General features: G+C 39.3%; 2 protein-coding genes across 2 annotated transcripts in view; one reads left to right on the top strand and one right to left on the bottom strand.

The window, feature by feature from the left end:
- Positions 1-19,465, bottom strand: part of TER94 (Transitional endoplasmic reticulum ATPase TER94) — a 53,097-nt gene extending 33,632 nt beyond the window's left edge. Inside the window, exons 1-4 of the mRNA XM_080276326.1 lie at positions 19,355-19,465; positions 6,017-6,251; positions 1,722-1,856; positions 1,206-1,385 (exon numbers count right to left, since the gene is read on the bottom strand). Of these exons, the coding sequence (XP_080132452.1) occupies positions 1,206-1,385; positions 1,722-1,856; positions 6,017-6,251; positions 19,355-19,365 (561 nt within the window). The 5' untranslated portion in view covers positions 19,366-19,465. The remainder of the gene's footprint in view (positions 1-1,205; positions 1,386-1,721; positions 1,857-6,016; positions 6,252-19,354) is intronic.
- A 935-nt stretch (positions 19,466-20,400) lies between these two features.
- Positions 20,401-24,199, top strand: Ublcp1 (Ubiquitin-like domain-containing C-terminal domain phosphatase 1). The gene is made up of 5 exons (XM_080276329.1): positions 20,401-20,607; positions 21,679-21,875; positions 22,690-22,863; positions 23,429-23,587; positions 23,933-24,199. Exons 1-5 carry the CDS (start codon positions 20,457-20,459, stop codon positions 24,197-24,199), a joined length of 948 nt encoding a protein of 315 aa, XP_080132455.1. The 5' UTR covers positions 20,401-20,456.
- The last annotated feature ends 306 nt before the right edge of the window (positions 24,200-24,505 follow it).

Genomic DNA, 24,505 nt, shown 5'->3' with positions numbered 1-24,505 from the left:
ACTCAATGTAGTGCTGCTCTCGGATGTCTGCCCTGTCCTCTCCTCCATCCTTCTTTCCTTCCATCTTCTTCTGTCTTTCTTTCCTTCATTTTTTCCTCGTCTTTCTGCCTGCAGGTGACTTTACACTCCCTCTTCTGTCTTTCATTCCTTCCTCTTCCTTCTGCCTGTGGGTGACTGTACGCTGAGTGACAAGCCAAATGGTTTCCTGTACACCAGGAAACCATTTACAACACTGAGTGGTAACCATATAACCAAATTTTGGCACCTGGTGGTTTAGTGGGTAATTATTGTGCTCCAATCAGATTGAGCCGGTGAAGGTTTATATCCAAGGATTGGTTGGGGTTTATTGCTCATGTAATGCCACTCAGGGATGAGTGAGGCTGGTCACTCTCATCTTAAATGTCAGGACCAACTGCCTAGCCCCAGGCTCCTACGCTCCTCATGGGGCAACGTAGGATTGGATGATGGATGGATGGATGGATTTTTTTCAACCTTCATTGTCCTTTATTTATTTGTGGATTTTTGTTGTTTATGCATTGTTTTCTTAGTGTCTAACAATATAATGGATATTTCCACATGTTTTGATGTCTACATAACTGAAAGATTGAAGAACACTGCCACAATAAGGAGGGGTACTGTACATATACAGTAGGTAGGGTATTTGTGAATTTTTGTTGTTTATGCAGTTTTCTTAATGCCTAGCAATATACTGGATATTCCCAAGAGTGTTTTGATGTCTAAATAACCAAAGACCGAAGAACACTGCCACAGTTAGAAGGGGTACTGTACAAAAAGGAAGGGTAAATGCTCCGTATCTGGATTTCATCCGTATCTGGATGTACCGATAGCTCTACTATGTTGGATAATTGAGGGATTATACAAAACTTGGATCTGTTATAAAAGTTGCAGTACAAGGCAGGCGTGACTGAATAAATAGGTTACCGTATGGCTGTAGGCCTGCTGGTAGTGTCACTTCCCTCCTTCAGCACATGCCACAGCTTCATTTTTGTCTGTGCTATGTATTGACAACTTTATGCTCAGCATATTAGCCAAACCTTAGTTTTTGAGAGATTTTATACTTAAAATGTCAATTTCTTTGCTGGCATATATGGTAATTACCTGCTGCTACTATGTACCTGTGTCTACAAAGCTATCCTGTGTCTGTTACTACCTTCTTGATTTGCAAACTAAGCTGCCTTTCTCACCTCTCTCTTAACCGGCTCGCCCTCACAGTAGATGACTGTGTCCTGTGAGACAATGCAGTATGGTGCTGGGTCTGTCTCCACCACCTTGAACTCCACTGCCCTCATGCCTCCACGCACCAGGAACAGGTCCCCTTTGTGGATGGGTCGGTAGGCCTCCAGGAAGTATGGCTTGAGGAACACCTAGTGCCATAGAGGAAACAAAGGATTTTTCCACATCCTCATAAAATTAACTATCTACACCATGAAAAAAAAAATTAAATATTCAAGATACAGACAAGTACCAGAACAATCAGACAAGAAGTGATTTGTAACTACAAATTATAAAAAATGAATAAACTAGAATTTTCAATGCACAGTATCTAACATGAAATCACCTTACACTCTTCACATCAAAATTTATATCAGTAATTTATAACAGAATTTAATTCTGGCTGCAACTTGATAATTTATTTCAGTAAAGGAGAAACCTTGCAAACTATGTGACTAAAATTATTTAATGTGAAAACTGTTGCTAACCTCAAAGATGTTACCCGTCAGTCCCTCCACTGTGTCATCAATAGGGAGGACGTGGATGCGCTTGCCGTACTTAACATCCGGGCACGGCTGGATGGCCACAATATCACCTAGACGGATCCTCAAATTGTTCCTTACCTGTTGGGTTCATGGCAGTTATTTAATGAAAGTTGTAGGTGGTTGCCTAACTGCACCATTAGTCATATATTGAAGACCAAGTCTACTGTGATTAAGCTAATCATGATTTTGTCTGCTATACATTTTGAGAGGAGCATGTGGTGTCACATGGAAAGACAGACAAATGAGTAGGTGAAGGAGCATTGTGATGTGGATGTGGATGTGGCAGAAAGCATTAGGAGAAATTAACTGAGGTGGTTTGGCCATATGGAGAGGATGGAGTGAGAGACTGACAAGGAGAGTGTATGTGAGTGAGGTGCAGGGGGGGAGAGGGAGGAGGAGGCCAAGGATGAGATGAAGGGATGGAATGGAGAGGTATATGAGGGAAGGGGATGCGAGCTGGGAGAGGGGCAGTGAAATGGCAAGGGACAGGGCGATGTGGAGGCGATTTGTTTGCGGCCATCCCTTACAGGATTAAGGCATCTGGCAATCGATAGATAGATAGACTTGCTATGCAAGAATTAAGAACAGAGATATAAAACATTAGATGAAAAAATTATGGAGAGGTGGAAAGAATAATGAGGGATAAAATAATGATGGGGTGAAAAGAGTAACTTCAGTTTTATGAGGACATATGGAGATGCCTATAATGAATCAGCAGTACGTGCTGAAGCTGGATAAGGCTTAGTTAAGAGAGGTATGTACTGTTCATTTATTTTTCATAATTTTTAATTAATTTCACAGCAAATCCACGTATACACTGTACACCAGGGATGGGGTCAAATACAAGACACAAAATACAGATACACTAATTTGTTGAGAGACAAATACACATAAAACAGACCCTTCTTATCTGTGGAATTTGCATCTGCAGATTTAAGTTTCCGCAGATCAAACTTATTTTAATACTGTACTACACATTATAACTTAATCTGAAATTGGCGTGCAACTCGCATTTCTTTTGTGGCTACAGTTAGCATTCCCGCACACACGGGCATTCCTGCCACTCCGCCAGTCTTATTGTAAACACCAATCAGTTCGTTACTTACGTCGTCGTCTCCCTTCTCGTGTTTACAACTCTACTGTACTTCATTGTGCCAGCAAAAAACAGCTCCCAAGAAACTAGTAAAGGATTAAAGGAATCCTTCTAAGCCAAAGAGAAAGCGTAAGTTGTTACTGGCGTCCTGTCAGAAGTGTCAGACTAGACTCACAGCTTACCGACAGTGCCACCACATATCGCGTAGCCTCACCACATCAGCACTGTAAGAACTGCACTACAATCATCGTCGTCATCATACAGCAACCATCGTCATCTATACAGCAATCGTCATCATTGTACGAAGGTTATGAAGAAAACACAAAGTCTTTTGGTGAGTGTTAATATTTTTAATATTTTAATGTTTTTATTTTTTCAGGGATATGCTTAGCTTATGTGGAAATAATATGCCATATTGTGATGATGACTTGAGTATCCGTGGAATCTGCCTTCGGCGGGGGTCTCTGGAACCTAATCACCGCGGATAACTAGGGTCTACTGTACCGATTTTACTGCATTTGCAAGTACAAATACATGACTATTGTACTTGACTGTATTTTGACGCAAATATGGCATACTGTAGGATTAAATACAAGTACAACAAAAGGAAAGCATTCAGGAGGCGAATGCTAATCACCTGCCAGAATATACTACTGGCCAAGTCCAAGATTTAGGCCGTATCCTAATACCCTGAAGGTTTCATGTTGATAGCTCAAGCCATTCATGAGAAAAATTGGTGCTAAAGGCAGGTGATAAAAACAAGCTGACCTTTGGCAGTCATTTTGGTGACCATGACCTTGACCCCAAGTGCCCATTTTCGAACTCGGCCAAGATTTTGGCCATATTTTGATACCCCGAAGGTTTTACGTTGACAGCTCAAGCCATTCATTAGATATCATAGCAATACACACACACACACACACACACACACACACACACACACAGACAGAGGCAGGCAAATACATTATCACTCCGCCTCCTAAAGGGGACGATAAATACCGGTATGCAACTTCTGACATTTTCAAATACAATTACAGTAATCCCGCATTTTTTGCGGATTTTTTGTCAACGGTTTTGCCCTCTCGCGGATTTTCTTAGCATTAATAAGTTCAACAAAAATATCCTTGAAAATACAGAAAAAAAAAAAAATTGAAATTCCCGCAGCCTCCAATTGTAGAGCGGTAAACTCACGCCACCCTCTGTCCCTTTCCCGTGGCCCCTCTGCCAGTGTTACCATATCTAGTATAATTTTATTCTTTTAGCATAATTTTGATCAAATTTTCGAGTCTGGAATATTTTTTAGCATATTAGAAGTTTTAGAATCATTCTAGCATAATTTAGAATGGAATGGAATATTTTTAGAATAATTTTATAAAAGCTACAAATCAGAGAGAGAGAGAGAGAGAGGAATAAGGTAAGAAGATGTTTGAATAGTTGGTTACTTTCAGTTTGGGCTTGGTTGGATTAGGTTAGGGTAGGTTAGGTTGGATTAGGTTAGGTTAGGTTAGGTTACGTTTTAGGTTAGGTTTGGTTAGGTTAGGATAAGTTTGAGCTTTGTACTTTACCCATGAAACCTAGGTTTTTCCGATGGATTTTGGTATGATTCATTCGATTTTCAGCTTCATTTCAGTCGGAAATGACCATTTTCTGTGTTTCCCCCCCTCCCTATAACCCCCGATTCCCCAAAGATCCGTCATTATTTCAGGGAGATGGGGGGGGGGTCACATCTCAAAATCTGGTTATTTCCGATGGAAATGATGCTCAGAATCGAACGAATCACATCAAAATCCATCAGAAAAACGTAAGTTTCGTGGGAAAAAGCAGTATGGGTAGATACCGATATTTATCCTCTTACTGTATGTAGGTTCATTTTAATATTTTCATAGTAAACAATACATAATTAATATGTTGCACAAATATGTATAGAATTTTATCATTTAGCTTCAAGTTAGCATAATTCATTTTTTACTTGGAACAAATATGCTCAATCTAGCATAATTTTTTCATTGCCCTAGCATAATTTCGTTGTTTGGATATGGCAACACTGCTCTCTGCCCCGCAGTCTTCAGTCCACGCCTGACTGTCAGAAGTGGCTGTTGTGGTTGTAACCACACTATGATATGAGCCTCTTGCCTCCCACTTGCTTTCCACATGGCCCCAGGACGTAAGCCAGCCTCACCAAAGGCTAATAATACAATTAGTAAGAACTCCAGAGTGACAAAACCATCAAGTTATGACCTTAGCAGAGAAAATTGTGTTACTGGACAAGCTAAGAAACGACCGTGCGAGTGTTTGCTATCACCAGTTAATGCATCTTTTTATTTTGTACTGTTTTGTTAATAAATGTGTAGATAATTGTGCATTACAGTACGGTGTTTACGTTTTTCCTTCATAATGGAGTATGTGCTTTCAATCTTGTAAGAAGGTATTTCGGGATGAGTATGGAGGTTTCGGGACAATTGGCAGTCACAACAAACACAAAACAATTCGCCTTCATTAATGAAGATAGCTATGGGTGACGCTAGAATATAATTCAAAGGCGACTACAGCGAGGAAGAAACAAGTTAATTATTGACTAAAGGTGCAACTAATAAATAATATCCAGAACCTACGCTACTGAACATAGACTTTGCTGGATCCCCCTGAAATATAGTTATTAAAGTATTGATTAATTAATAATAAGTATATTGATGAAAGTATTGATTAGTATATTTATAGAATGGCGGGGAATCGTCCAGGGTGCGAATTGTTCTGAAGGGGAATCGTCCATGTTTTGACGGGGAATTGTCTGACAGCGAATTGTCTCGCAATCAGTATGGACATGGACTGTGTGATGGGCAGTATGGTGGACACAAGTGCAAGTTTTCAATTGTTAATAGAGTATTCGCGGAATTGACTTTTCGCGGGGGTTACAAGAACGTAACTACCGCGAAATATGCGGGATTACTGTACAAACACAAATATTGATTTTACTGTATCTGGAAGTACAAATACAAGTACATATTTGGAACCATCCCTGCTGTACATATAAGGTACACAAGTATGGTTCCTCTAGAATATTCAATGAACAACAATAACAACATCTAACAAACATTCTTACTGTTAGACATATGAAATTTTAATACAAAATGCATTTACAACATACCACTCTGTTCATGCGGATCTTATCATCTGCCATAGTCTCATCCGAAAGCACAATACAGACTGTCTGTTTGCGCATCTTGCCCTTGATAAGAACGGTGTCACCTCGGAACAACTGCAGCTCGTCCATCTTGGCCTGACTCAATGCCACCACAGAGTTGTCGTCATTCACAGCATCCTCCACAATCAGCCGATTGGGCTTTTTCTTCTCCTTCAAGATGGCCGTAGCCAGATCCTCCCTGTGGCACAAGGATCCATGTAAGCTTAGGCAGAAAATGGTCAAACTCACATAATTGAAAAATTAATGAAAACTGGGAAGCTTGTGCTCAATTCCAAACTGAAACCATACTATCACTCTGTATTGCCATTTTTAAAATACTTACCGGTATCTATCACAATATCATTCTATCTAAATAACCATCCTATCCCAATCTCTCTTATCACAATCAAGTGAATAATTAAAATAATTAATTACTGAGTGCTGTGTGAAACAGCTAGTCATGCCTCAGTATGCAATGGTTGTCAAGTGAAAACTCATCGCATAATGATTTATCCTATACCATGGTCAATACTGTATAATATGGGTTCATGTGGACTGGGAGGGGGCAAAGGGCCACTTAACACACACACACACACACACACACACACACACACACGGCATCGTCGGAGGAAGACGTCTTTTACCGGCTCTCCATACCAGCTCAACACGGCCAGAGGCATTACTGAAATAAGTATCTTTGAATGAGTCAAGCTCTGTACCAGGTTAGACTAAATGATTTTTCATTATTGAAAGGAAAAGAAATAGTAAGTTTAAATAAGACTGATCAAACAACAAAGAACCACGATGCGTTGAGTCAGCTGGGTTTGTTTATACTACGGCAACACGCGGAAAGTGTAAGTGCATACTCCTCATTTAGTATTACAAAATGGATACATACTTCAGTAAAACAAATTTGGAAAAGAAAAGGGATAAAAGTAAAAAGCAAAATGATGATTTCTACCAAGAACTGGTTGAAGTGGAGACTCACAATAGACTGGTTGAACGTGTACACAAACTAGAAATGGCTTTCAAAAATGAAATGGATGAAATAAAGAAGCAAATGCACTTGCAAAAGGAAGAGATAGAAAAACTGGGAAGGGAGGCCAATAAGAAAGACACAACCATCAGTGAACTAACAGTGGAATTGAATACCCTTAGGAAGAAAGTGAGTGAAATGGGAAGTACAGTAGTTAATCACGAGAGTGTTATGGAAGAGTTAAAAAATGACACAGAGACAATTAGACAAGCAAGCAGTCTTATGGACCAGAGCAGTGATATTGAGGAGAAGATAACACAGGTGAATGAAGCTGTGCAAAGCTACAAAAATGATGTAGAAACCACGTATGCTGAAATGGTGAAAGTAAAGAAAGACTTAGAAACAAGGGTGGAGGAAAAAAACATTAAAAAGGAAGTGAAAAGAATAATCCAAAACAATCCAAAGTTAGTCAGAGATTCAGTAGAAATAAATAAATCAATAGTAATCACTGGTATAGAAGAGGAAGAAATTAAAAACAAAATCACTAGAGACAAAAAGGAGATGGCAAATGTAATGAGCTTACTGAAAGAAGTATCAGAGGAAATCTGTAGTAAAGACATAGAGGAACACAAAAGGTTAGGGAAATACGAGAAAAGCAAGACAAGACCTCTAAAGGTGACTTTCCAGAGTGTAAACACTGTGGAAGAGATACTAAAAAATGCAAAGTATCTTATGGAAAAAGAGGAGTCCAAAAATGTATGGATAAAAAGATGCCTAACACAAGAGGAACTGGAATTACTGAAAGAGAAAAGGGAGGAAGCAAAAACAAAAAATGAGGGAAGATCAGAAGAGGACAAGAAGAAATTTTTTTACAAAGTAATAGGGTTGCAGGTACGAAAGTGGTACACAAACAGGATGGAAGAAAAAGGAGGAAGTTAGTAGAACCATGTCATGACAAGTATATAAACAAGATGATAAAATTGATGTACTCAAATGTGGATGGAATGGTATCTAAATTACTAGAGATGAATGATTATGTCAGAGAAAATGAACCACAAATAATATGCCTAACTGAGACAAAATTAACACCAAGGATATCCAATGACATACTAAACTTAGAGGAATACAATATATGGAGAAGAGACAGAAACTTAAAAAAAAGGAGGAGGAATTATAATATTAACTAAGAAAAATCTAAAAGTCAAGGAAATAAACCTAGATATACCATCACAAGTAGAACTGATTGCAGTAGAGATCGACACATCTGAAGGTAAAGTAATTGTAGCCAATTTGTATATGCCACCCAGATCAAACACATGGGAAAGAGACGAATATGAGGACCTGGCAGAGAGTACAATTCAGAGTATAAGATCCTTGTTACATAAAATGGAAGAGAAATCGGAAAGAATTATACTAACTGGGGATTTCAATACAAATATAAATTGGAATACTCTAGATATAAATAGCCAAGAAAGCTGTTGGGACCAAAAGCTCCTGGATCTCGTACAAGAGTTTTTCTTAACGCAACATGTGAGGGAAACCACTAGAAAAAGAGGACTTGATGTACCTTCAGTGCTAGATCTAATATTTACTAGGCAAGAAAATGACATTGACAGTTTAATATATCACCCTCCACTCGACAAAAGCGATCATGCAGTACTAAATTATAACTTCAGGATAGCATATGACATAGTAAACGGCAATGACAGTTACAAAAAGAGACTAAACTATAAAAAGGGAAATTATCAAGACCTAAAGAAGTATTTCTTAGAAGTTGACTGGGAAAATGAGCTGAGAGGACAAGATTTAAATGCTGTATATAAAAATTTTTGTGCATTTTATGAAATAGGAGTCCAGAAGTACATCCCACAGCACAAAGAAGCAGATAAGAAAATACAGAAATGGTTCAATACAGAATGTAAAAAATCAAAAGAAAGAAGAGATTTGTTGTGGAATAGATACAGAAGACACAATAGTGAAAGGGCGTATAATAATTACAAACAGGCAAGAAACGACTATACAAGAATAAGGAGGGAAGCCCAAAAACAGTTTGAGGAGGATATAATAAATAAAAGTAGTGATCAACCAAAACTGTTTTATAGCTATATCAGAAGCAAAACCAAAGTAAAAGATATAATACAATCCATCACGGACGAGGGAATCACTTATACACAAGAGAAAGATATTTGTGAAGCACTAAATAAGAATTTCCAATTAGTTTTTACAGAAGAAAAAAATTTTGAGAGGGAATATGTGGAACACGCATGTCCACACATACTACCAGATATACAAGTAGCAGAAAAAGTAATACAGGAGGAGTTAAGTAGATTAGACAGAGGAAAAGCAAGTGGTCCTGATGAAATTTCATGTTGGGTGTTACGAGAATGTGCAAAGGAGTTAAGTAAACCATTATTTTTAATTTTCAAGAAATCCTTGAGTCAAGGGAAACTACCTGATATTTGGAAAAAAGCAAATATAGTCCCCTTATTCAAGAAAGGAAATAGACAAAATCCTCTCAACTACCGACCAGTATCACTGACCAGTGTTGTAAGCAAGGTATTAGAAAAACTTATAAGAAAAGCTTGGGTAAATCATCTAGAAGAACACAGTATGATAACAGAAAGACAGTTTGGCTTCAGAAAAGGAAAATCATGTGTTACTAATCTGTTGAGCTATTATGACAGAGTAACAAACACAATACAGGAAAGGGAAGGATGGGTGGACAGTATCTATTTAGATTTCAAGAAAGCTTTTGACACAGTACCACACCAAAGACTTTTATGGAAGCTGTACCATCAAGGAGGAATTCGAGGCAAACTGTTTTGTTGGATGCAAGACTTTCTCATAAAAAGAGAAATGAGGACAGTACTAAGAGGAAACTACTCATCATGGAAAGAAGTGACTAGTGGAGTACCACAGGGTTCGGTGCTGGCACCAATCATGTTTCTAGTGTACATAAATGATATAAACAGTAACACTGGAAATGACAGCTATCTGAATATGTTTGCAGATGATGCAAAAATACAAAGGAGAATTACTAGCACAGACTCTTGTAGGGAGCTACAAGAAGAATTAAATAAACTTCATGAATGGAGTAGTACATGGCAAATGGAATTCAATGTGGACAAGTGTCATGTAATCAAGTTTGGTAAAAGTGGAAAAAGACCTGATTGGGATTATAAGTTAGGAAATAAAACCCTATACACATCAGAAAGAGAGAAAGACCTAGGTGTGATTATCAATAACAGACTATCTCCGGCTGACCACATCAGCGAGAAGGTACGGAACATGTATACACTGCTTGCAAATATGAGAATAGCATTCACATACATAAATGAAGACATGCTAAGAAGGATAATAACATCATTCATTAGACCAACCCTGGAATATGCATCAATAGTCTGGAGTCCTCATCTCAAAAAGCATATAGACAAGATTGAAAAAGTTCAAAGGGCCGCTACAAGATGGATACCAAGCTTAAGGGACCTAAGCTACGAAGAAAGACTAAATAAACTGAATCTACCAACACTACAGGAGAGAAGGAAAAGAGGTGACATGATAATGCTATATAAGTGCATATCAGGAAAGGACAAAATAGACATAAATGATTACAGTACTTAACATATGGAGAAGCATCAGCAAGAGGACACTGCAAAAAACTGCATAAGAAGAGAGGTGATAAAGACGTAAGGAAATTCAGTTTCCCAAACAGAGCAATTGATCAATGGAATGCACTACCGAATGAAATAGTGTGTGCCAAAACAATTCACAAATTTAAGGATATGTACGATAAATATGGTCTAAGACACGGGACAATACGAGCTTGACTCATTCCTGTAAAGATACAATTAGGTAAGAACAATTAGGTAAGAACACACACACACATGCACGCAATTAAGCCTACTCTTTTATTCTTGCCCTCAGAGCTCAGTAGCACCATGCTTTCCACTAAGGGTGGCATCCTTGCCAGACATAATTTCCAAGTCACAAATTTTAGTACATCACATACAAAAAATTATCACTCCACTTAACATCACACAATGCATTATTCATTCTGCATTTGCACTGTTACCTGGCAATGGCAATGGTGTTTTATTGCTTGCACATATAAAACAGAACAGAAGGAAGATGATCACAGTGAATGTTAACACTGGGTGGCCATCTTGGCTCAAATGTCCGAGTGCTGACTTGCGTGGAAAACTCTGTTTAAGTGGGGGGCTGTCATACGTGACCATCACAACTATTACATAAATTCTGCCATCGTTAAAGAAACTGGGTAGAACTTTTAGTTCATCGTTCCAGTGATTTAATGCATACAATGTGACTGTTCTATGATATTCCTATTCATGTGACTTTTTATATAGTCGCCAGGTATGATGCTGTACTAGGCTTGATTGGGGCTGGTCAGGAGCTGGTTGATTTTTAGTGTGGAATTTCCTTGTTTTATTCATACAACACTATCTTTAGCCAGACACCATAATACTTTAAGAAGCGGCCGTTTGTCTATGAGTTAGTGGTTTTACAGGGAGGGGAACTAACCCTCCAGCAACCCACTTGTTGACGTGTAGGGTACCGGTACATGTACAGTATGGGCTGGTTATATGGTTACCACTCAGTGTTGTTGATAGTTTCCTGGCTTACAGGGAACAACACATATGGTCAAAATTTCATGCAAAAAGAGTACAAAATAGTGGAGGTAAGTTTACATCTACAGTATCCTACATGGGTTTACCAGCTACAGTGCTTTGCTTAACTTATGTAAGTTATGTGTCATCTTTCACTGCAGACTATCAAGAGATCATGCCACATCATGGCATGATGTGGGAAATACTTCTGGATGTAATGATCCACCAAAACAAGAAGAATGATACTGAACACACTTTTACTTCCAATAAGTAAGGTATCCATATCATGCTACACATGAACATATAAGCTGTACTTCCAAAAAATTAACAAATATAAGGCATATAGCCTACATGTGGGCCATGCTTTAAACACAGAAGATTAAGCCTAGACTGTAGGCCTGCTGGTAGGCTACTAGAACATGTGTATGGTCGGGCACAAAACCTTGCCTACTATTCCAGTCTCCTTTGCACACAGTATGTCCATCCAGAATATCATCTAGCTACCTACATCATGGAAGAGAAAAAGGGGAGGGGGGGGAGGTGCAATGAATTACTGAATCAGCATTTTTAATTGCAAAATGCAATACCTTTTATCACCAAATACCTTCATACAAATTTCATTATGCAGAAGTCAGTAAAAAATTGCATTTAATTTGACTGCTAATAAGACATCCAGTTTCTGTGCAAAAACATGCTGAAGTTAGCAACTGTTTTGCCTTTGGATCACCAACTCACCTCGTCAGACTTCTATTCTGTATAAATATTGAATCTGTAGGACAAATAACTATATTAATAGCCATACTTTAATATCCTGGAACTGATATTTCGGGAATAATCTATACATACCGTATTTTCCAATATAGCTAAACTTTGAGAACTTTTTTTTTTTTTAATATAGTATGTGGTAATGCAACTATTGGGCCATTTCATGGTGTCTGGGATGAACTATGGTGGTAGATGATGCTTATTCAGAGAGTTTATGAAATGGCGGGGGACAGGGCGACTTGGAGGCGATTTGTTTGTGGCCACCCCAAACGGGATTGAGGCGTCTGGCAATAGATAGATAGAGATTATGATACTAAAATTTCGTTTAGAATAGGTAAAAGAGGGCACACTTAGTGCTGGTGGTGACAGTGGTAGAGAAGAAACTCAAAATTAGTCCTTGAGGAGGGAAGGAGGAATGGGGGTAGGGAATGGTAGAGAAGAAACTCAAAATTAGTCCTTGAGGAGGGAAAGAGGAATGGGGGTAGAGAAGGATGGAGGAAGGAGGAGAGGGAAGGAAGGACAGAGGTAGGAAGAAGAGAGGAAGTGAGGGAAGGAAGGAGCAAATGTTAAATGGCTTAACCTCTGTTTTAATGAAACACTGGAAAGCTCAGCACTGTGAGATGGTCCAGAACAAGTCCTGAGGCCTGGGGGAGGAAGAGAGAGAGAGAGAGAGAGAGAGAGAGAGAGAATGACGTGAAGTGGGGTATGGCAAGTTTCAAGATTTCTAAATCTGCCCTCGCCAAATCTCAAGGACTACTTTTCAGTTTCTCCTCTACCACTACCACATGCTCTTTACATATTCTAAATATATTTCAGAATAAAATCTTTGAACAGTACAAAGAGCATCATCAACTTAAATGCCATTGCTTGTCCCTGACACCAAGAAACAGCCCCTAGAATGACTCTGCTGTATAATTTTCTTTTTCCAAATATTTATTCATCTTCTAAATGATATACTAAAATATAAATAACAGTGACAAGTTATATGACTACTTGACCTAAAAGTCCCACTCCTGCCTTGTCATGTGGGGAGCCACATATCCATCCATCCATCTTCTCACTCAACCCATCCAACACTCACCCTTCCCAACCACTTGTGCAACCCACCAAGCACACTGATCTCGACCATCCACCCTGCCCACCCACAAATGCCACCCAACACATCTACCCACTCACCTACCTTCCCACCCACTCAACCTTCCAACCCAATCACCCACACAAAGCACCCTGGCCACACAATCTTCTCAGTTATCCTGATGACCCACTGTGTCACCACACACCCTCGCAACCCACACATTCCGACAACCCTTTTTGCCCACCAACCACGGTCACCTACCCTCCCCACATGAGTGCCACCCACCCTGCTCACCCAACAATGCCACCTATCACATCATCCTACCCAGCCCTCCCTCCTTACCTATCCATCTCTCCCTGAATTCAGTGTAACTGCAGTGACTTCTTGTTTAAAGCAGCGTATGAGAAACGTTACATCGTTTTCCAGTAGGCCTAATGTTCCTAACGCTATGCATGTAACGTGTGACGAAGCATATGGCTTACCAGAGTCTCTTACAAGATAACACAGGGTTACAGTAGTGAGGTACCAGGATGCCTATTTATAATACAAAGTTGTGTTAGTTTTCTCCAATTTGTTGCTAAACTGTGTATGGGAGAAAAAAAAAAAAAAAAAAAAATCCACGTTACTCCTGGAGTACTTCCACTTGAACGTCGTGCCATAGTCTGACCACAAAACATATACAGTATAAACAACTGTAGCGACAATTACAAATCAAACTGATGCTATTTCAATAAAAGCCAACGACAGCATTCCAAACAAATACCAGTACAGTACAGACTTGGGTCAATGATCAGAAAATCACTACAGTGAACTCACAATTGGTAAGTAATAGGTGCGAAAAAAAAAACCTCGCCAAACTGGAATTCGCCAAATCTGAACTGAATAACTAATGGGAAAAAAATAAATTGGTTCTGAGCATGCATGACTGGACTGATTTTCCACCTACATTACAACATTACTGGGTGTAAATCCTGTGATAAACACACACAACATGATTCAATTTAATTTATTTTTGGCAAGAAACAAAACAGAAAAACTCACATAAGAAAAAAAAAATAATGGGCCTGATGTACACGTGGTGTATGGTGCGTGGATGCCTTAGTTGGTGGTCTGCCAAGGTCACCCATTCCACATTTCTGTGTTTCATCAGCCTTTATGTGTTCTCAAGTCCTCAGCACAGGTAGGAATCACAATGAAACACAGACGAAATGCTGCACACGTGACGGCAGTTGGCTAGGAAGTGTACTGCACGTGATGGTGGCTGACAGAGAAGTGTAAACAAAGATGTCTTGGAACCAGGGTTGCCAGAGTCTTGTGACCAAAAGTAGCGGAAAAAGGCCTCAAAAGTAGCGAATTTCGGTATATAGTAGCCCAACAATTATGTACAGTACAGAGAGAGAGAGAGAGAAATTCAAAATTTAGTAGCACAGGGCTTCCAAAAGTAGCCTAATTTGCTACTTGTAGCACAATCTGGCTACTTCAAGAGGTTTGAGAAGACAAGGCTTGAATTTCACAATGCAAACTAAATTTTGTTGAAATTAATTCAGATTAATAAAAATACTGTTGAAATTAATTGGCATAAAATATATTTTTATTATAAACAATTCGCCAAATGTGAGATTTCTGTTGCCAAATTAGAGTGTTGTGTACAATCCCATCCCATCGCTAAAAGTAAATTCGCCAAATGTGAGAGTTCACTGTATTTTCAGCATGAATTTTTCTTCAGTGATATGGAACAACATTTTTTAATGCCTCACTCTCACTAGACAGCACAGAAACCTTTCTGTCCAGATTCATACAATTCAATGCTTAAGCTTTAAAATGATATATAATTTATATATTTTTGATCAGTTCTGAGAGTGACACTAAAGGCTGACATTTCCATGGAATGACCCTACAGTACAGTAGCTGCATTAGTGATAAAAATCCCCCCCCCCTCTAAAAGAGAGAGAGAGAGAGAGAGAGAGAATGACCACCTTACTTTACAGTTTCTTTCCACCCCCCCCCAACCTTAACTCTTTATGTGATTCTTTTTTCCGATTGCATTTTTAAGCTTCAGTGTTTTCTATTTCTTTTAAAAGTGGTGAAAAAATATAGTGGTGTTCATTTACAGACATGCAACATCTTGTGGTGAGCGAAATGATGGATGCCATCTTAGTGCAATTTTTGAAGAAAATTACCCTTATCAGTACCTATTTATCCAAATCTAAAATTCTGTAACAACCTAACCTAACTTATTTTAAACTAACCTAACCAATGTTATACTAACCTAACTACTGTATAACTTATTCAAACTTATCCTATCCCTTATGTAATCATACTTTCCTTGTTTATTGATGGATCCTCTTCATACTCAAAATTACATTTCTGTACACCTTTACAGTCACAGAATCAGTTCAATGGTATGTAATAAGATTCATTAATTTTTATGAGCTGGTTTTAAGTCCCCTAAACAGGTACAAAAATTAGTATTAAAAAAGAATAAAATCAAAGATTATACCAGATGATACACTGATAATTTCAGAAATATCAATATCTATCTATAGCACGACGCCCTAATCCCGCAAAGGGTGGCCACACACAAAACGCCTCCAAGTCGCTCTGCCACCCACCATTTGACTACCCTCCCCCCAACTCACCCCCCCCTCCCTCACATACCTCTCTACTCCATCTCTCCACTTCACCTACATACACCCTCCTAGTCAGTCTTTCATTCTCCATTCTCTTCACATGTCCAAACCACCTCAGTGTATTTCTCCTAATCTTCTCAACCACATCCACATCCACCCCACAACGTTCCTTCACTTCTTGATTCGTCAACCTGTCCCTCCACGTCACTCCTCTCAGGTAATTCATTTCCACTGCTCTCACTCTTGACTTGTTACCCTCTTGCAAGGTCCATGCCTCGCTTCCATACGTCAGGGTAGGGATCACAATACTACCATGCAGTGACTTCTTAACTTCCATACTCACCTCCCTGTTTTTCATCACTGCTTTCAGTGTACCAACAACCTTCCTTCCCTGCTGTACCCTTTCACACACTTCATCCCCCAAAGTTCCATCCTTACTCATCACGCTACCCAATTACTTGAATGCACTCACATTCTCCATATCCTCACCATCCAACCTCACTGCACACTCTGTGACGTCATTCCTCTCAAACACCATAACTTTACTTTTGTTTACATTAACTTTCAAATTCCTTCTCCTACACACTGTCCCAAATTCATTCACCAAACCTTGCAACTCCCATTCTTCTTCATTCAACAATACTGTATCATCAGCAAACAGCAACACCGGAATCTTCCAAATCTCACCCTCATTCATTAGAGCCACCCCCACATCCACTTCCCTACCTTGCATCTCCTTTACAACCCCATCCATGTATATATTAAACAGCCATGGAGACATCACATAACCCTGATTCAGTCCCACACCGAGATCAAAGAACTCACTCAGCTCACCATCCACTCGCACCGTAGCCCTAGCTCCCTCGTACATACTCTTCACAGCACTCAACAATTTCCCCTCCACTCCATATACTCTTAATACCTTCCACATACCTTGCCTATCTATTCTGTCATTAGCTTTCTCCAAGTCCATGAAGGCAGCATACACTTCCCTTCCCTTCTCTAGATACTCCTCCACTAAACATCTTAGAACAAATATCTGATCTACAGACCCTTTTCCCTTCCTAAATCCCCCTTGTTCTTCTCCAACTAGCTCCTCTGTCATATGCCTAACCCTATCAATGAGTATTCTACCATATATTTTACCAGTCACACTAAGAAGGCAAATACCCCTGTGGTTACCACATACTTCTCTCTCCCCTTTTCCTTTGTATAAAGGAACAATTATACCTGATTTCCAGTCCTCTGGAACCCTTCCCTCTTCCCAAGCCAATCTACTCGTTAAAATAAGTTTATTACTGTACTACAGTTCTTTCTATAACTGATTCAATATTTATGTAAAACAGAAGTCTGGCAAGGCAAGACAGCAACCTAAAGACAAAGCACTTTTGTTAGCCTTAGCGCATTTTAGTAACGATGCCAGATTTCTTGGCAATCAATATTACAGTAATACTGTACACAATTTTTTACTGAATTTCAGATAATGAAGTTTATATTAAGCTAAATGGTGATAAATGTATCATATCTTGTACAATACGGTAGTTAAAGGTGCCAATTCGGTACCCATATGACTGCCATTTCGGTATTTCACTTTGAACATGCGCGCGCGCACACACACACACACACACACACAAAACTCACTCAGCCTTGGAATTTCTGCCAACAGAGGAAAAGGAGAAGTGGTGACATATTCAGTGAACCCGTCCCTAACTATGAAGTACCTCAGCAGTTAATGTCATTGTCAAAGTTAGTAAACATTTATCATAACTCGTATTTCTGGGACCTCAAACTGAAGACTTTGGGTTCCCCTTTGAGACCTTGTTTGTGTGGTGGCGTATCACTTACACTTCCTTAATGGAGAGATCCTATCCTGCCAAAGACAGATTAACCTCAACCATGACGTAGCATACGATGAGTGCTGTATGGTATATGAAAGGCTGGGTGAATTAATGATTAAAGAATGTTAGGCCTAATTTGGCTGAACAATGTATCCTCTCATTAAATACTGCAAATAGCTTGGGTACACCACAAATAACCAGTTCTTGCTGAGTCCTTCAATATGTTTTATTCAACACTGGTGCCATTAATAGGTAACAGTGTTGAAGTGTAATTGTTGGTTGAAGATCTGTAATTCGACTATACCACAAAGGGGTCACATGACAATTATGGTAATGGCATATACCAGTACTGTTATCTTGCAACTATGATGAACATGCAAAACAGCTTATTTTCTATTTTGTTCTTTCCTGAGGTGCAGTAAGGCTACATGAATTATGGTTAGGTTTGGGTGATTTTCACTGAGTGAGTTTTTGATGTGCTAGTCATGCTCCTGGCTGTCCCTGGAGGGAATGAAGAATACAAGCTATTGCCATAATTCAGTAACTTACTGTAAGTGTACAATATGCTGGTATACTGGCTGTAATGGTAATGAGATTGCTACTGAACAACCCTTTAATGCCAGTAATTACTCATATGCTTGTCACAGTGTGAAATTACAAACTTAACAATCTTGAATTAAACACGTCTAGAACTGCTAAGCCACGATGGTCATGAATGATGGATGTGGAGGTGGGAGTAGGGGGGTCCAGATAAGATGTGGAAAGAGGAAGAGGGAATGGTGAGGTAGGGCAATGGGATGGGGGATGAAGAGCAAGGACAATGGAGATGGGAAGAACGTCGTGGATGACAGGAAGACATGCTACGGAGGGAAGTAACAATCAGCTGCGACGGACCCATTTTCTATGATACTTTTTTTGTGCTGTAAACATCTATTTACCTATTATTTTCTTAACCAAAAACCATTTCATGTAGGTGTATATACGTCTCTTTGGAGACTATAGCTCTACGATAGGTGTGGAGGGTCACCGAGGCAAGAAAATACACAATTTATGATTAAACGTATGGCTGGTCGTAGAAGTGACTGGGCAAAATTGAAGGTAGACGGCAGGTTCCTTGTCTTCGAGAGGGTGACTAACCTCGCCCATTTCCAGTCCAAATTTCGAACCTTCAGGTGTCAAAATCTTCTGCATCACTTCAATAACCATAATTACTACTTTCCCAGATACAAATATCGCTCACAGACATGTGATATGCTGTGGCAGAGGAGAGTGACGCACAGGCCACTCCAGCACCGGTACCACCTCCAGCAAACACCACTTAACTCCAGTGTTCTGACTTCACTGACACATCCTCATGCCCCCTATCACACACCACAAGAACCACACGACTTACTGTTCAGCCATGATGTTTATTTATAAGGGTGTATAAATGGGTGAGGAGCAGAGAGTAAAGGATGCAGCCTCCACGGGAGTCACAACACACTAGTGGGGTGGAATGCGCCGCGCTGGTTGGCTCCACTGGACACTCTCTCATTGGTTCAACACTCACCCGCCATTTTTAAATCCCCATGATGCAACCCGTCATAACCTTTCCTCCATCTCAGTCGAGAACATTCAGGGATAATGAGGTGGTGACACATCACGAAAGCTGGAAAGGTAAATTGCTGCGTCATGTTCACTGGTTACATCACTGAAATAAATGAATATTGAAAGTGATCGCAAGCGTGATGCTTTCTGTTTCCTGTCAGTCACCTGTCGTCCCTGTCAATGAAATCTTCATTGATGATAAACATCTACTGTTCATCACAGTGTATATATGTATCACATATTAAATAGCCTACATCAGTAACAATGAGTATGAGTCAGTCGGATGACATTTGCTAGTCGAGGTTCTGACAGTCATCATTTCAGTTTCAAGTACTTTATATAAGAATTTCTAATTCTACAATTAAAGTCGGCCAAACCATAGCGAAATATACTTTTGCGTAATTAAACTAAAAAAAAAAAAATAATACAAAGAAAGGAATGACACTGAGATTACCCATACTGTTTAAAGTTTGTATGATGCACCTATAAAAAAAAATATAAATGTCTGTTGTAAAAGTATGCTGAATATTCAGAATATTAATTCACCTTATAATGAAGTAGGACTTGGTTAGAATGAAGGTTGGTCCCGTATTCAAGATTGGTCCAGGGTGCGGCAGATGGTAGTAAACAATAAGGACGCTGAGGTTTGACAGAACATCAGAAAATAATTGTAAATTACCAAATACTTAGAAATGGTACAACGGATCTAACACAGCCACCACCAATGAGTTTATTATAGTTGATAGCTGACAAAAGTGCACTTATTCTGAGGAAAAGGAAAATCAGACTTCAGAGCAGAGGTTTGTGTCAAAGGATTTTCTGATGTGTGATAGATCATTAATCATACAAGAGTCATTGTTGCACTAGATCACCCAAAGAGGAGGAGACTGTCAACTCCTGAGGTTAAGATGAAGTCCATAACGGTCAAGTGGAACGGGAAGGAGTATGAGACTGAAGTGGATGAGGACAGAATGACGGTGAAGGACTTCAAAGATGCTATTGAGAAGCACACTGGAGTCAAGCCTCATCGCCAGAAGTTGCTCAACCTCAAACTGAAAGGTGAACCAGATGAACTATTATATTCATGTGAAATGCCTTTTAAGCCAATTCTGACAAACCAGTTTATAATTGAGACATTAAGCATTTATATTGTTATTTTTCTGAGGGATGCCTCACCCCCTAATGGTAAGGCTTATAAATTTCATTATTTCATCACAAAGTACCAACATACTTTACCAGTTCTCACAGTTGACCTTCTGGTAGAGGCCTGCTAGGCCTCTGTATCCAGCTCTGAACCATCAACTAAATATGCAGTGGCAGTCAATATGATTTTGTCTAATTGTATTTTAGCTTTATAGTCATATATCAGATCCTGATCTTTCCAGGCTTTATCTAAATTAATTTCAAAATGCAAAACTGATTTTGATTCCACTGCATGCTGGGGTAATACATTCCAATTATTAATAACTCTATTACAAAATGAGTTTTTATGCTTATTCAGTTTGATTTTTCTCTTGTAACTTTTCATGTGATGTCCTCTTGTGGTCTGGTCTCCTCTTAGTTTAAAAATATCCTGGCACACTTCTGGGTCATAAACTCCACACAAAAGCTTGTACTGGTATGTTTCAGTCATATCGTCTCTTGCTCTCCTGTATGCCAATGTGGGTAATCCGCAATGAATGTTCGTCCAACTTGTTTCTTGTACTAATATATTTAATGGTAAAATGTTTTGTGAATGAAGTACGGTATAGCTGCATTTCATTACCAGGTCATAAGTGTGACTTTAGAAGTAACAGAAATATTTGCTGAGGTACATATTAACGATGTGGCCATTTGTTATTGGAGTTAAATTTTGGGTATTTTAATCAGGAAAACAAGTTTTTTTTACATCCTGTATAACCATTAAATGTTCAGTGACAACATTAATTTTCACCCTGGGCTGATACCAGACAATTTTATATGCCATTTGGGAATCTCTCAGAGAACTAACGGTTAACCTCTGAATATTAACTGATGGCTTATCAGGTTTGCTTAGGCTAATTCCAGATAACTTACCTTGGCTTGTTGACAGCATGCCCTTACAGTATTTTGTCTGCTACCTCAGCATTATGAAGTTTTATTTGTGGCCAGGAAAAAATCCTGATGATGATGTAAAAATGGGGGCCCTGAACCTGCGAGCTGGGACCAAGATCATGATGATGGGGTCACTGGAGAGCAGTGTGGAGGAGGTGCAGCGGGTACCAGAGGACCTGCCAATGGTCATCAATGACCTGGATATTGAAGAAGAAGAAGTGGCTATTGAAAATCGCTCAGAGTACCTGCACAAGGTGGGTACGGTAACTTTAACTGAGTTGCTGAAAAGTTCAGTTGACAGTAGTAGAGGTGGAGGTACAGTAATCAAATTTACAAAATATAAAGCTTATATTAGTCCAGCTTACATTGGGAAAGCTGTTGTGAACCAAGCTGATCAGCCCAGAAGTAATATTTGCTAAAATGGCAAACTACAGTATAATATGATTCTTGTAGGATCTGTCAGTATGATGAATGTACCTGTCAAGGTTAATATCTGTTCCTATAAAAACTGCAATATCAGCATACACATGTAACCGTTCTATAATATGTACGGTATATGAATATAATACTGTATACAGTATGTATGATATGTATTATCATTCTTTTTCTGTGCCTGCCCTCCTCTCTTCCTATATCTCCCATCTTTCCTGTCACTTCTTATTGCTCTTCTTTCCTTTACAAGTGGCTTTACATTGAGTGACAAGCCAAATGGTTTCCTGTTAGCCAAGAAACCATTTACAATGCTGGGTGATAACCATATAACCAACCCATACATGCTTCCTACATGTCAACAAGTGGGTTGGTGGAGGGTTAGTGCCCCTCTCCGTAAAACCAGTAACTTAAAGTCAAATGGCCACCCCTTACCGGAATATGGCGTCAGGCAATAGATATATATTAGATAGATGATATGTATAATATGATGCTTGTAGGATCTGTCAGTATGGTGAATGTACCTATCAAGATTAATATCTGTTCTTATAAAAACTGCAATATCAGCATACACATGTAACCGTTCTTTTATATATACTCATAATAACAACTGTAGAGCTGACTTTTAGCCCCACACAGGTGCAGAAGCGTGTGAAGGAGTACGAGGTGAAAATACTGAATGAGATGCGACCGGGCAAGAAACTACTGGTACTAGACATTGACTACACCCTTTTTGACCATCGTTCTACTGCAGAGACCGGTGCAGAGCTTATGCGACCATTCCTGCATGAGTTCCTCACATCAGCATACAGGGTGAGTCAATAATTTGTATCATTTTATCACATGGAGAGAGGGAGAGAAAAATAATTCCTTGCAGATCTGAATCTGCAGCTTACGGTATAAGATCTAGTTGTTATGTTTCACTGCACAGATGTTTTATTATTGTGCAAAAAATTATTCTAATTTGACCTGCAGCTTGTATAAGATCTAAATATGATGTTTCTCTGCACAAGTATGTTATTATTATTATTATACAAACAGGCCTTGTCAGAGTAATAAGTATCATTAACTTGAGAGAGCCTTGGTATATTTTTCTGCCAGTTATTTATTTCTGTCTTTTATTTTATTATTTTTAACACGGTATAGTGCATCAGAGAAGAAACTGATGGACATTCCATAAGTATGTAATAAAGGCTGTGGAATAGTCAACAAACTGTTCTCTTTGACCATACATAAAAGTGGGTAATGCTTCATGGGAGACTGGATCATTAGCTACTAGCATAGTGCCTGGAGGTTAAGTTAAGGATGTGGCATCTGTCAGCTGATAAGCAGCAGTAGGAATTATGTATGAGATTGATTGATTAATGTTACCTTTCAGAATTATGATATTGTTATTTGGTCTGCCACGAGTATGAAGTGGATCGTGGAAAAGATGAAGCTACTGGGAGTGTCATCTCATCCTGAGTACAAGATTGCATTCTACCTCGACTCCCTTGCAATGATCACCATTGAGACACAAAAGTATGGTGTTATTGAGGTGCGTAGCATCGGGACAAAAATCCTATGTCATTGATTGTTATGTGCTGTGCAAACCTTGTCACATCACTATATGGTAATTACTGCACAATTGTTGGGTTTTAATATTGTGTGGCTGATATATTAACAAAAACTTTTACTTGTTAATTAACTGTTCTTTCCATGGTAACAGTGCAGGTTTTGTACCGTTATGTATTGTCCTAATTATTAAACTAACTAGAGGAGAAGTGTGACTGAAAGAAAAATGTATGTAAGGACAAAGGAGCCTGCAAATGGTTGTCAGATCATCAGGGGTTCACTGGAGGGATAAAATTTATGATGATGGTGATGAGCTTTACCTCCACAGGTGAAGCCACTGGGTGTGATCTGGGGGAAATACAAGCACTACACCCAGCAGAACACAATCATGTTTGATGACCTGCGCCGCAACTTCCTTATGAATCCCCAGAATGGCCTTAAGATACGCGCCTTCCGCCAGGCCCACCAGAACCGTGACCACGACCGGGAGCTGGTGAGACTGGCAGCTTATTTAGAGGACATTGCTGCGCTGGAGGACATCTCGGCTCTGAACCACAGCCGGTGGGAGCATTATCGCCAAGAGGGGTACAACTGACCCAGTTCAGGAACTTGGGTTGGCATTGACTGGGGAGATAAGGTGAACTGGATGTGGAGGAAGTAGGATCCTGGGTGGATAGAGAAGTTAACAAGGTTGGTGTACATATAGAAAGACTAATGTGACTAATTAGGAGTATGAATTGTGGGAGCACTATTGCGAAGAGGGGTACATCTGACCAGCTTGGAGACTTGGGTTGGTTTCAGTTAAGGGAATTAGGTGGACTGGATGTGGAGGGAAGTAGAGTCCATGGGAGAAAGTTGACAGGCTTGGTGTACATCTAGAGAGATGTAGGTGATAAATTTG

The sequence above is a fragment of the Coenobita brevimanus genome, chromosome 65 (genome assembly GCF_032717465.1).
Source record: "Coenobita brevimanus isolate Jiangsu-jjx chromosome 65, ASM3271746v2, whole genome shotgun sequence".
Classification (NCBI taxonomy): Eukaryota; Metazoa; Arthropoda; class Malacostraca; order Decapoda; family Coenobitidae; genus Coenobita; species Coenobita brevimanus.
This window is presented reverse-complemented; position numbering and strand designations above follow the sequence as displayed.